General features: G+C 47.1%; 1 protein-coding gene across 1 annotated transcript in view; it reads left to right on the forward strand.

Annotated features, from left to right (window-relative positions):
- Nucleotides 1-13,939, forward strand: part of LOC123769302 (F-box DNA helicase 1-like) — a 110,424-nt gene that overhangs the window by 55,249 nt on the left and 41,236 nt on the right. Inside the window, exon 6 of the mRNA XM_069309813.1 lies at nucleotides 148-262. Within this exon, the coding sequence (XP_069165914.1) occupies nucleotides 148-262 (115 nt within the window). The remainder of the gene's footprint in view (nucleotides 1-147; nucleotides 263-13,939) is intronic.

Consider the following 13,939-nt stretch of genomic DNA (forward strand, 5'->3'; position numbering starts at 1 on the left):
CATCTTCCACTTCTTCATTAATGTACTATCTCGCTCCATCCCTCCTCATTTCTACCAATAAGAACAAAACATTTATTTTAGTATTTTAATTAATTTATTTTTTCTGTTGAAAATCTTATATTTCAATTAAAGAATATTATGTTTCAGAACGCATAGATTGATAGATTGTGAAATGGAAGTCTTTGCTCGAGCCTCCCGCTTAAGGTTGATCACTGGGAAGCAGCACGAATCAGCCAGCTACAACTACAACGCAACGAACAGGGTAATAATTTGTTACAAAGATCAGCAGACTATTACCTGACCTTCAAAGCTCAGTAGACTAATTCCTGGCCTACCAAGCTTAGTAGACCACTTATATCTGACGTTCAAATCTAAGGTGGCTAACACGTGACCTTCAAAGATTAGCAAACTAATACCTAGTAGACTAACACCTAACCCTGAAACCTCAGTAAACTAATAACCGACCTTCAAAGATTAGTAGACTAACACCTAACCTTCAAAACTTAGTAGCCTAAAACCTTACCTGCTAAGCTGAGAAGACTAAGACGACCTTCAAAACACAATAGGCTAACACCTGACCTTCAAAGCGTAGTAGACTAATACCTGACGTTCAAAGATCAATAGATTAATAAGTGACCTTTATAGTTCAGTATACTAATACGTGACCTTCAAAGCTAAATAAACTAATACCTGTCCTTCAAAACTCAGTTGACAAAAATCTACCCTTCAAAGCACAGCAGACTAACACATTTTTATATTTATTTTTCAGTGATATTCCTGCATGGGGCTCTAAGCCTCTGGCTGGCCCACTAAGTGTTACTTGTTTTTGTTTGTTTTACATAGGTGGAGTATGAGTATTTATGACTCGTATGTTCGTTTCGATAAGATTATGCACTATATCTTTAACAACTTCTTCTGCTCTGTTGATTATTTGTTGATATCTTATTGGGTTTGTTACTGTGCACTATGTTAAATAATGTAACAGTGGTCTGTCGGACATTTTTCCTCAGTGCTAACATTTCCTGTAATCTTCTGGAACCTTTAAGCCTATTTCAAAAGCACATGGGTATCCAAGTGTGATGCGATGTAAGTGTACTTCTGTTGTTCTACTGCTCCCTTTTATCAAATTAAGTTGTTCGTAGTTGGTTGAATTCTTGTACTAACCCGCAGATCCTAATGTTGCAACTGCTGTGTTGTGGTCACTGTACATCTTCTGCATTGCTCTATTTCAAATTTCTGTAAACTCTAATTATGTGATAGATTCAGTGGTATGTTAATGTCTACATTTTGTCTCTTAGTTCCAGGTTTTGCAGCTTCGTCTACAATGTCATTCCCTATTATTTCCACATGACTTCGCACCCAGTTGATAAGTATCTGACGGCCTTGACGTTTGAGTGCATTAATGATATGACGTTTATGGTCAGATGACTGTTGTCACGTATCGGTTCTTGTTGCATGGTTTCAATGGCAGTTCACGAATCCGTATGTATGGCAATATGTCGGTGTTCAGCAAGAGCATGTTCCAAAGCCTATTGAATGGCTAGCATCTCTGTAAAGTTGAACACCCATTTGAGTCTCTCCAACTAACTACAGAATTTCCTGCCTTAACTGCTGCTCCGGTTTCTTGTCCCTGCTGGTCTACTGATCCATCTGTGAAGTATGTGGTGATATCAGATGCAAAATTTGCTACTATATTCATCTATGCAAAGCTGCATAGCAGATCAGGATTAATCTGTTTTTTTTTCCTTCAAGAGCCATAATCCTGGTCTGCTGGCAGCAATTCCCAAAAGGTTTTCATAACCAAGTCTGCATGTATTTCGTCGACACCACTCTGACTGTATTTGTTGTATCGAATGTATTGGTAGTGTTTATTGCACAATGGGTCCACATGTTGCTATTCGAAGCTCTTCTGTCCCCACGTTAGTGCTCCAGTGATTCTTATCTTTATCTTTAGGTGAACTGATTCTTGGTCTAGTCACTATCTTGGTCAGCATGCAGGCAGCAATCCCTTTTACCCTATTTCAATCGATGTTAGAATAGTTTCTAGTCTTAAGTTCAGTATTTTTGTCCATCTGGGAGCCCATGTTATGACTAGCATTGCACCATTTTAAATAACCTCAATCTTTGCCCACTGGTCAGGAGAAAGAGTGAGTAAAGCAGGCGCTGCATAATCAACCAGGGAACGAACTCTGTGTATGTAAAACATTCTTAATATTTTGAGTCCTGCTCCGAGACGGGGCCCTGTGATTTGTTCTCAATATATTCAGTAATGATTTTTGCTCTCTCCTTCAGATATTGAATTTGCTTGCTGAACGTCATTTTAAAATCAATCCACACTCAAAGATATTGATATTGTCTTCCACTGAAGGTTAATGTAGTGAATGCATAGATGCCGGTCGGGAGTGTTGCGACCTAGACTCATTGCCTTTGAGTTCTGTGTAAATATTTTTAGCCATAAAATGTTGCATTCAGATGTTACTTTATCTAACGTTCCTTTGTTTTTTTAAAGCACATTTGTTGTTCTGCACTTAAAAAAAAAAAGTACCTCTGACGATTATTGCTATATCAGCATAGGTGATCTTTAGCTGATCTGATAGCTGATCTATATCTGATCTGATCATAGCTGATCTGATCTATTGGGAGCCGGTCGGCCGAGTGGACAGCACGCTGTACTTGTGATCCTGTGGTCCTGGGTTCGATCCCAGGCGCCGGCGAGAAACAATGGGCAGAGTTTCTTTCACACAATGCCCCTGTTACCTAGCAGTAAATTTGGTACATAGGTGTTAGTCAGCTGTCACGGGCTGCTTTATAGGGGTGGAGGCCTGGTTGAGGACCGGGCCGCGGGGACACTGAAAGCCCCGAAATCCTCTCAAGATAACCTAAAGATAGCTTGGCAATTTAACCCTCCTCTGCAAATGTCATGGTAACTAGGTTTACCATAGGGATGTAAAAGACTAGGACTGACTACTCCTCCTTGTCGAGTCCCATTCTTATTCAAGTGGTAGTCTGACACTTGGCCTTGCAGCTTTACTCTGGTATCCCTGTGACTTAGGTAATCTTGAATCCATGTTAGCATGTTTCCCTTTATAATTTTTTCAACTAAGGTGTGTAAAATTGCTTGCAGGCTTGCAAGTTCAAATGCTTTTGCTAGAACCGGACCTGAGTTAACTGTTCCTAGTAATGTTGCTATGCATTTGGCAGTATCTACCTACCTCTTCTGAAGTCAAATATGTGCTTATGCAGATGTCCAGTCTTCGACATTTGCCTATTTAAGACTATCAGTTCTGCAGTTTCATTTATGCATGATGGTTATGAAATGGGTCTAAATGCCAGATTCTCTCGGCTTTTGATTCTGAATGATGTCGGCTTTTTTCAAACAGGTTGGTAGTTTGCGTTGCTCCCAAGATGCACTGATAACGTCTAATATTCCATTTTCTCCATCAGGACCTGCATGTGCGTTCAATGAGTGTGTAATGTTACTAGCACCTGGTGCAGTATTCTTACCATCTTCTTTGGCTCTGATTAGTTCTTGTTTGGTAAAGGGACAGTGTTATGACAATGCTTAACCAGATCAGATTGGATATGCTGAGGTCATACCAATAATTGTTAATGTACATGTATTACAATTTTACTCGGCTGCAATATTTAAATTTATTTACATAGTTAACTCAGAAGTATTTAACTCATGAGAGGAGATTCAGGACTTGGTTAAATTTCATTGTTTGTGAACTTTAACTTTTGAGAGAAGATTCCTGACTTCTTTTCAGTTATTGTTGAACTCTTACTTTTGAAGACGAAATAATTTACTTTGTCATTTGCCAGTCATTGAGGAAACTAATTTCAGTAGAGAGTTTCTAGATTCTGTCATATTTTCAGTCATTGTGGACTGGAACGAGAACGGCGCTCCCTCTATATTCGAAGAAAACAAATAACGAAACATCTCAAACGCTGCACTCTATCCCAATAACGACGAGGAAGGCTATCTGTGGAAGTAGAAATGATCGAGCTGAAGCCGAGAGAATCATATAAAATCAGAGAGGCAAAGGGAGCAAAAGGCCATAAGTGAAATAGAGAGGAACCCGAAATACATTTTCTCGTATATAAAAACAAAAACATAAATTACATCCAGCATTGGGCTCTTGTGCAAGGGTGATGGATTTTTCACATATGAAAACAAACAAATGAGTGAAATACTGAGGCGTCAGTACGATTCTGTTTTCAGTAAACCCCTGACCACATCGAAGATCGATGATCCAAATGAATGAATGAATTTGACGTCATCATCGAACCACATCAGATGTCACCCTAACCCCACTAGAATTTGAAGTAGCCATAGACAGCGTGTCAATGCTGTCTGCATACAGCATGCTATTGCTGTCTGCATTCTCTGCACACAGCATGCCAATGATATCTGCACTAGACTCACACAGGAATTCTATATTCATAAAGAAGTGAATAACACCACTTTCACAGGACCTAAACATCTTTGGAGATGGAGCCTAGACACTGGTGTCATCTGACATATTTAAAACAACGGAGATCGCGCCACTTCACAAAGGTAGTAAAGCAGATGCAAAAAGTATAGACCTCACATATAAAAATCTTTGAAAGTGAGCTAAGAAGTAAGATTACAAATCGCATGGAAACACATCTACATAACCCTGGCATCCTTGGTGATATTTAGCGCCAGTTATTGATTATTCTGATTGTTCCGCACATTTGATGGTCCTACCCCCCTCCCCGCTCAGCTCGTTGTCGCCGTGTGGGGGCTTAGTGGGCGGCTGCCGGAGTGTGATGCTCCTTGGGACAGTCCTCTGTCCTTTTCTAGCCTTGTGCTCCTGCTGCCGTCCTCTCCAATTCTGCTGGGCATCTTTTCCTTTTCCTTCTGTTTCGTTTTTCTCCCCCCTCTTCTCCTATCTGCTTGCCGTTTCCTACCGACCTTTTGCTCGTTCTGGTTCTTCCCTTGGACTTCTTCTATTTTGACGCCCGGGTGCTTGAGGAGGCATACTCATGCACCCGTAGAACTGCAGTACCCGACGTCGAGAGCGAGGGGAACCTTTTATTGTCAATCCCCACTTCGTCACTGAACCCGATCTCGACGGACTGTCGGTTTCTTAAGGTGGCGTTTGTGGGGCGTATACTCGCGACGCACCCCTAGGAGGCCCCGACAAGATCGGCGATAGCTTCTTGTTGGGTGTCCTGCCTCTAATTGTGGCTCCATGGTGGGTGTGGGGGCACATTCGTGAGTGAATTCTTTCTTTCGTCTAAATGATTACCCCTGCTTCGGCTTCTTCTGGTTTACCTTCTCAGGCTCGTGGGGTGGGCGACCAAGCCCCCGAGTCGGTCCGTATTGGAAGACCGGGCTCTGTAGCCTCCGCTGCATTGGGCCCCGACCTTGCTCCTCCTTTGGCCTCTCTGACTCCTTCCTCTGGCTCCCCTCCCTCCTCTGTGGTTGGGTCGAGCCCCAGGCCCCTGGTGGTGACTACCTCGTCCCCTGGCGCGGCTCCTTCTCTAGTTGTAACTACTGCGCCTTTTAACCCCTCTCTCTCTGGGGGTTCTCACCGCCGTCCTCGTCACGGCCGCCCTCGCTCGATTCCTTCCAGTTCTGCTACCTATCAAGCCTTGTTTGGTCCCGCTTCGTGGGCCAAATATTTTGATCTCCTCCCTCTTGATTCTGCGCCTCCTGACGATTTCTCCCTCCATCGACATCTCATTGATTCCGTGGATGCCTCCATTACTTTCAACCCCACTCGTCTCGGTACACGTGTCGTTGCTGCTCCTTCTCAGGATGCTGCTTCCCGCTTGGCTGCCTTATCCTGCCTTGGCGAGACCCCCGTTCGGGTCTCGAAGAACGTTCTGTTGAATGCCAGTGTTGGCACTATTTTGCTCCCGCCCCATGTTGCGACCGGTGTTCGGGACCTGCGCGACTGCCACGATGATATTCGACATATCCTCGCTGCCCAGGGCCACTCTATTCTCCAGGTGGACACGTTTACTCGTCCCCCTCGTGGTAGTCGCCATCAACCCCTCCGGGTTGTGAAGATTACCTTTGATGGTAGGACCCTTCCACCCTCTGTCATTCTTGCTGGTGCCAGGTGCTCTGTCCAGGAGTACATTCCTTCTCCTCGGCTCTGCAACAAGTGCTGGAGGTTTGGGCATGGTGCCCTCCGCTGCTCCGGGACTGTCTCTCTCTGTCCTTTGTGTGGTGGCGAAGGTCACTCTAAGTCGGAGTGCGCTTCTCCCCAGGCTCGTTGCCTCAACTGCGGTGAGGCCCATCCTACCTTCTCCCGTGCGTGTGTCCATTACAAGCTTGAGGCAGCCGTCCTCAACTTGAAGCACCGGGAGCGTTTATCTTTTCCTGAGGCGAGGCGCCAGGTTCGCCGGCTCCCGCCTTATGCTCTCTTATGCCGCCTTATTATCTCTTATGCTCGCGTGTTGCGCTCTTCCTCTCCTCGTCCTTCCCGCTTTCCTCAGACTCACAACCGTTTCCTGGCCTTGGACCCTGATGCGCCCACTGCCCCCTCCTCTGTCCCTTTGGGTTCTCTCCCGAAGGATCCTCCTCCTGGTCCTCTGTCTGGGGTTCCCCTTCCTTCTACCCGGTCTGTCGTGTCTTCTGTGTCTTCTTCCTCGTCGCCCTCCGATCCTCCTTCCCATCCTCTTCCTCCATCTATCGGCTCTCCCCGCCGCCTGTCGGTGCGGGCGGATGTCCATCGCTCTCCTAACGGCCGTCGTGTGTGCTCTCGTTCGGCTTCTCCTGTTGAGACACTGGAATCCGTTGCCCGGTACGTAGTTGCTGGGACACCGGTCTCTTTAAGTCAGAAGCGTAAGCCTGGCTCCTCTCCTTCCTCTTCCCTGGCGGGTAAGAAGGCTTCGCTTTCTTCCTCAGCTCCTCCTCCTGGCTCTGTTGCTCCTTCCCCTCCCGTTTCAGTGCTTGCGCCCCCTGTTCCTGCTATGGAGGTTTCTTTGGCCCCTGCTTCCCTTTCGGTTGCTGCTCTTGCTGGGGTGCGCTCCTCTCTTTCTACTCCCCCTCTTCCTGCTGCTGTCCTTGACTGCTCCTCTCCGTTGTCTCCTCCCTCCTCCTCCTCCTCCGGACCCTGCCCGCCCACCTCTGATCTGTTCTCCCGTTTCCTTCCCTCCGTCTTTGCTCAGTTTACCCATGCCCCCTAACCCTGACTTTGCTGACCCTCATCCCGACCCTGATATTCTTTAACGTGCTCTGTTGGTCTTTCGCCCTTGTTTCTTCCTTGTTCTCTGTTTTTGTCCTTTCTCTTCTCGTCGTTGTCCATTCTTCAATGGAACGTTCGAGGTTATTACGCCAATTTCCTCGAACTCCAACTTCTGGTTTCGCGGTTTTCGCCCCTTTGTGTCTGTCTCCAGGAGCCAATGCTTGGTGCTCGTCCTGGTCGTTTTCGTGGCTATTCCTTTCTCTCCCCCCCCCCCCAGCCATTGCTGGGGCTTCTAATTCTTCTGCTCTCTTGATTCGGGCTGATGTTCCCTTTGTTCCTTTACTTTTTCCTTCGCCTCTCCTTTGTTCTGCTGCTCGTATCTTTGTGGGGAAATGGTACACAGTTTGTTCCATTTATCTCCCCCCGAGTGTCCCGCTCTCTCTTCCTGATTTGAAACACCTCCTAGACTCCTTGCCGGAGCCTGTGCTCCTGCTGGGTGACTTCAATTGTCGTCATTCTCTTTGGGGTGACGTTCTGACGAATACCCGGGGTCGCCTCCTTGAGCCGTTTCTCCTCTCTTCTTCCCTGTCTCTTCTGAATTCTGGTGAGCCCACTCATTTGGACTCTCGAACTCGCACCCTTTCTTGTCTTGATCTTTCTCTCTGCTCTTCTTCTCTTTACTTAGATTTCACGTGGCAGGTTCTTGATGACCTCCATGGAAGTGATCATTTCCCCATCCTTGTTTCCTTTTTTCTCTTTTCGCCCTTCCCTCTCTTTCCCTAGGTGGCAGTTTGCTAAGGCGGACTGGACCCTATTTTCCCTCAGTGCTACTCTCTCTGACCTCTCCCTTCTGCCCCTCTCTCGCGCTCTCCTCCTTTTTCATGACACTGTCTTCGACGCTGCCCTCCGCTCTATTCCTCGCTCTTCCTCTCGGGGTCCACGGAAGTGCGTTCCCTGGTGGAATGCGGACTGTGCTCGGGCTGTCCGCTGTAAGCGTGCAGCCTGGAAGAAGCACCGCCGTAGGCAGACGACCGATTCTTTTCTTTTCTTTCGGAAAGCGAGTGCGGTGGCCCGTAGGGCCATCCGTACGGCTAAACGTGAATGTTGGGCATCTTATGTCTCGACAATTACGTCCGAAACCCCTCTGGCCCAGATCTGGAAGCGTATCCGCAAGATAGCGGGTAAGTTCGTTCCCGATGTTTCACCGGTCCTTCACCTCCATGATACTCTTGTGGCGGACCCGTTGCAGGTCGCTTCCGAACTGGGTTCCCACTTTTCTTCTGTTAGCTCTGGTCTTCATCTTCCCCAATCTTTCCTTCTTCGTAAACCTGTCCTTGAGTCTCGTCCTTTAGATTTCTGCACTCATCTTCAGCTTCCCTATAATGATCCCTTCTCTCTCTCTGAACTTCGTTCTGCCCTGGCCCTCTGCGGTTCTACGGCGGCGGGCTCCGATGGTATTCATTATGAGATGCTTCGCCATTTCCCTCCGAGCACGTCTCAGTATTTACTGAGTCTGTATAATCGGATCTGGGAGTCGTCGTCAGTCCGAGGACTGGCTCGATGCCGTTGTCCTCCCTGTTCGCAAACCGGGGTCTCTGGGTACTTCCCCTAAGGACTTTCGCCCTATTGCTCTCACAAGTTGTGTCTGCAAACTCTTTGAACGTATGGTTAACGTTCGTCTGATGTGGTTCCTGGAACACCATCACCTCCTCTCCCCTTCTCAATTTGGTTTCCGCAAGTGCCGCAGCACGACAGATGTCCAGGTGAACTTGGAGGTCTATATTCGTACTGCTTTTGCTGCGAAGACCTCCGTTGTTGCCGTCCTTTTTGACCTAGAAAAGGCTTACGACACCACTTGGCGTTATCATATCCTATCTCAACTTCATTCTTTTGGCCTTCGTGGTCATCTCCCTCTTTCTCCACAGCTTCCTCTCTCGTCGTTCCTTTCGGGTGCGCCTTGGTACCGCTCTGTCTCCCTCTTTTCAGCAATACGAAGGTGTGCCCCTGGGTAGTGTTCTGAGCACTACTCTTTTTCTGGTTGCCCTCAATGGTCTTCTTTCCTCTCTTCCTTCTGGTGTCTTCTTCGCTCTCTATGTCGATGATCTTACCCTTTGTTGTCAGGGTGATGATTCGCCTCTCCTTCAACGCCGGCTTCAACTTGCAATTGATGCCGTGTCGTCTTGGGCCACAGGTCATGGCTTCAAGTTCTCTACTTCTAAGACTTGTGCCATGACTTTTACGCGGAAACGGGTTGTTCTTCGTCCCTCTTTGTCACTTTATGGTCATCCCCTTGAATACAAAGATTCCGCGAAGCTTTTGGGGTTATTCCTTGACACTCGTTTGTCTTGGTCTCCCCATATCTCTTACCTCCGTGTTGAGTGCTCTAAGGCCCTTACCCTCCTTCGGGTCTTGTCCCATACTTCTTGGGGGGCAGATAGGCGCACTCTCCTTGCTTTACATTCCTCTCTCGTCCTATCTAAGCTCGATTATGGTTGCCCTGCTTACTCGTCTGCTTCTCCTTCTACTCTTCGCCGTCTTGATGCTTTGCACCATACTGGGTTGCGCCTCAGTTCTGGTGCCTTTCGTTCGACTCCCATCCTTAGCTTGTATGTTGACACTGGCTTCCTGTCTCTCCAGGACCGCCGTGATCGCTACTGTCTTCGCTATCTTGCGCGGTCCTTGCAACATCCTTCCTCTCGCCTCTGTCGTGCTTTAACTTTTACCCCTCCTGCGGTTCCTGTTCCTCTTCACCACCTCCCTCTTTCTGTCCGGTTATCTCGCCTGCAGGATTCTCTTTCCGTTCGTATTTCTGATGTTTCTCCTCGTGTTGTTCCTTCTTTGCCCCCGTGGAGGGTCCCTCTTCCGCGGTTTTGTACATCCTTGACTCGTATCACTAAAGCTTTTACCCCTCCTACGGTTCTAAAACGCCTTTTCCTCGAGCACTTTTCTTCTCACTCCCGCTCCGTTTCTGTCTTCACCGATGGGTCTAAGTCAGCGGACGGTGTTGGCTACTCTGTTGTTTTTCCTGATCGCACTTATATGTGTCGCTTTCCTCCGGAGACTAGCATCTTTACAGCGGAACTTTATGCTATTCTCTATGCTCTTCGTCTCCTGCTTTCTCGTTGTCAGTCTTCCTTTGTGGTTGTTGTTGACTCTCGTAGTGCCCTCATGGCTCTCGGGTCCTTTAATCCGGTTCATCCAGTAGTTGTCGAGATCCAGCATTGGCTGTTTCTCGTTCACAGTAAATTTAAGTCGGTTGAGTTTTGTTGGGTTCCCAGCCATATTGGTGTGTCTTTAAATGAGCGTGCGGATGCTGCTGCCAAGGAAGCTGTCCGCTCTTGTCCCATCTCTCGCAAAGGCATTCCGTATTCCGACTTTTACCCGGTTATCCATTCCTCAGTCCTTACCCGTTGGCAGGCTTCTTGGTTGTCTGTTACTGGTAACAAGCTACGTACTCTTAAATGTTGTGTTTCCTCGTGGCCGTCCTCCTTCCACCGTAACCGGCGGTGGGAAACAGCTCTGGCGAGGTTGCGTATTGGCCATACTCACTTAACCCATGGTCACTTGATGGAGCGCCGCCCTGCTCCTTATTGTCCTAGTTGCATTGTCCCTCTTACGGTCGTGCATGTCCTTCTTGAATGTCCTGACTTCCAGGACGAGCGTGTGTCTTGCTTTCCGACCGCCCCTCGCGGTCACCTGTCCCTCGATAGAATTCTTGGTGACTCGGATACTTTTGATATCGTTCGCCTATGCGTTTTTGTTCTCGTATTGGCATCCTTGGTGATATTTAGCGCCCTCTGATTATTTTGCGTATTTGATGGTGCTACATAGCCTTCCCGGTTTGGTGCCTTCTTTTGATAATTACTTACTTGATGGTCCTACATAGCCTTCACGGTTTGGTGCCTTTTTTTGATAATTACTTACTTACATAATCCTGGACAACACTGGTTCAGAACAGGGTGATCCTGCCTTTCTCAGTTGCTGAATCACTATGACATGGCCTTAGGTTCCATGGAAGACAAGCAAAACGCAGATGTAATATCAACAGACTTTGGTAAAGTTTTCGACAAATGTGACCATGGTGTTATTGCGCAGAAAACTGTGTGCAAAGGAATTTCTGGCAAAGTAGGGAGATGGATCTTCAATTTCAGAACGAACAGAACCCAAGTGTAATAGTCAACAGAGTAAAATCCAGATTATCATCTATGAAAAGCTGTCCCCCAAGGTACCGTACTTGCTCCGGTACGGACATAAACAAAGATAGACATTGCAGCACTGTATCTTCGTGGGAATCTCCCTCTCTTCCTCCAAAGCTTCCTCTCTCGTCGTTCCTTTCGAGTGAGGCTTGGTACCACACTCTCTGCCCCTTTTAGGCAATATGAGGGTGTACCCCAAGGTAGTTTTCTGAGCACTACTCTTTTTCTAGTTACCCTCAATGGTCTTCTTTCCCCAAGTCCTTCTGGCGTTTTCTCTGCTCTCTATGTCGAAGATCTTATCCTTTGCTGTTGAGGTGATGATTCGCCTCTCCTTCAATGGCGGCTTCAACTTGCGATTGATGCCATGTCGTCATGGGCCACCGATCATGGCCTCAAATTCTCTAAATCTAAGTCTTGTGCTATGATTTACTCGGAAGCGTGTTATTCTTCATCCCTCTCTGTTGCTTTATGGTCATCCTCTTGTGTACAAGGATTCCGCTCAGCCTTTGGGGTTAATCTTTGACACTCGTTTGTATTGGTTGCCCCATATCTCTTACCTCAGAGTTGAATGCTCTAAGGCTCTAACTCTCCTTAAGGTTATATCCCATATTTCTTTGGGAAGTGGATAGGCGCACGCCCCTCATTACGTTCCACTCTCGTCCTGTCTAAACTCGATTATGGTTGCCCTGCTTGCTCGTCTGCTTCTCCCTCTACTCTTCGCCGTCTTGATGCTTTGCACCATACTGGATTGCGCCTCAGATCTGGTGCCTTTCGTTCGACTCCCGCCCTCAGCTTGCATGTTGATACTGGCTTCCATTCTCTACAGGACCGCCGTGATCGCTACAATCTTCGCTCTCTTGCGCGGTTCTTGCTATCTTGTGCGGTTCTTGCTATCTTGTGCGGTTCTTGCTATCTTGTGCGGTCCTTACTATCTTGTGCAGTCCTAGCAACATCCTTCCACTCGCCTCTGTTTTGCTTTGACTTTTATCCCTCCTGTAGTTCATGTTCCTCTTCACCGCCTCCCTCTTTCTGTCCAGTTATCTCACTTGCAGGATTCTTTTTCAGTTCGTATCTAATATTTCTCCTCGTATTGTTCTTTCCTTGCCCCCTTGGATTACCACCCACCCCCACCTCCAAAATTTCGTACATCCTTGACCCACAACACTAAAGCTTTTACCTCTCCTACGGTTCTGAAACGCCTTTTTCTTGTGCACTTTTCTATACACTCCTGCTCCGTTTCCACCTTCACTGATGGGTCTAAGCCTGCGGACGGTTTAGGCTACTGTTGTTTTTCCTGACCGCACTTGTCACCTTCTTCCAGAGACTAGCATGATCACAGCAGAACTTTATGCTACTCTCTGTGCACTTCGTCTCCTGATTTCTCATTGCCAATCCTACTTTGTGGTTGTAGTTGACTCTCGTAGTGCCCTCATGGCTCTAGGGTCCTTTAAACCAGTCCATCCAGTGGTCGTTGAGATTCAACATTGGCTGTTTCTTATCTCTAGTAAATTTAAATCCGTAGAGTTTTGCTGGGTTCTTAGCCATATTGGTATTTATTTTATTGAGCATGCGGATGCTGCTGCGTGAGAAGCAATCCGCTCTTGTCCCATCTCCCGTAAAGGTATTCCTTATTCTGACTTTTACCTGGTTATTCATTCCTCCATCCTTGCCTGTTGGCAGGATTGTTGGTCTTCTGTTGTTGGTAATAAACTGCGTACTCTTAAGCGTAGTGTGTCCCCGTTGCCTTCCTCCCAGCACCGTAACCGCTGATGGGAAACAGCTCTGGCAAGGTTGCATATTGGCCATACATACTTAACTCATGGTCACTTAATGGTGTGTCACCCTGCTCATTATTGTCCAAATAGCATTGTCCCTCATACAGTCGTGCATATTCTTGTTGAATGTCCTGACTTCCTGGACGAGCGTGTGTCTTGCTTTCCGGCCGTCCCTCCCGGTCACTTGTCCCTCGATAGAATTCTTGGTAAATTGGATACTTTTGACATCATTCACCTTATGAGTTTCTGTTCTCGAATTGGCATCCTTGGATATATTTAGCACCCTCTGATTATTCTGCAAATTTGATGGTGCTACATAGCCTTACCGGTTTGGTGCCTTATTTTGATTATTACTTACCAGACTGTTGTTGGTAGTCAGTATGTCCAATTCGCGTTGTTTGTCCTCTTGTGCTCCGTCTTGTCTCATTGTGTTTCTTGTGCAAATCTACTCACCTAGTTGTGCTTGTGGGGTTTGAGCTTTGGCTCTTTGGTCTCACCTCTCAACTGTCAATCAACTGGTATACAGATACCTGAGCCTTTTAGGCTCTATCAAATCTTCATTTGAAACTGTGTACGGAGTCAGCTTCCACCACATCACTGCCTAATGACACTGAAAAATCTGTCTCTGTGGCTCGTATGGGTATTAAGTTTCCACCTGTGTCCCCTTGTTCGTGTTTCACCCATGCTGAGGAGTTCTCTTTGTCCACCCTGTCAGTTCCCCTGAGAATTTTGCAGGTGGTTATCATGTTGCTCCTTACTCTTCTGTTTTCCAGGGATGTGAGGTTCAGCTCACATTTAGCCT

This window comes from Procambarus clarkii, chromosome 66 (assembly GCF_040958095.1).
Source record: "Procambarus clarkii isolate CNS0578487 chromosome 66, FALCON_Pclarkii_2.0, whole genome shotgun sequence".
NCBI classification, from domain to species: Eukaryota; Metazoa; Arthropoda; class Malacostraca; order Decapoda; family Cambaridae; genus Procambarus; species Procambarus clarkii.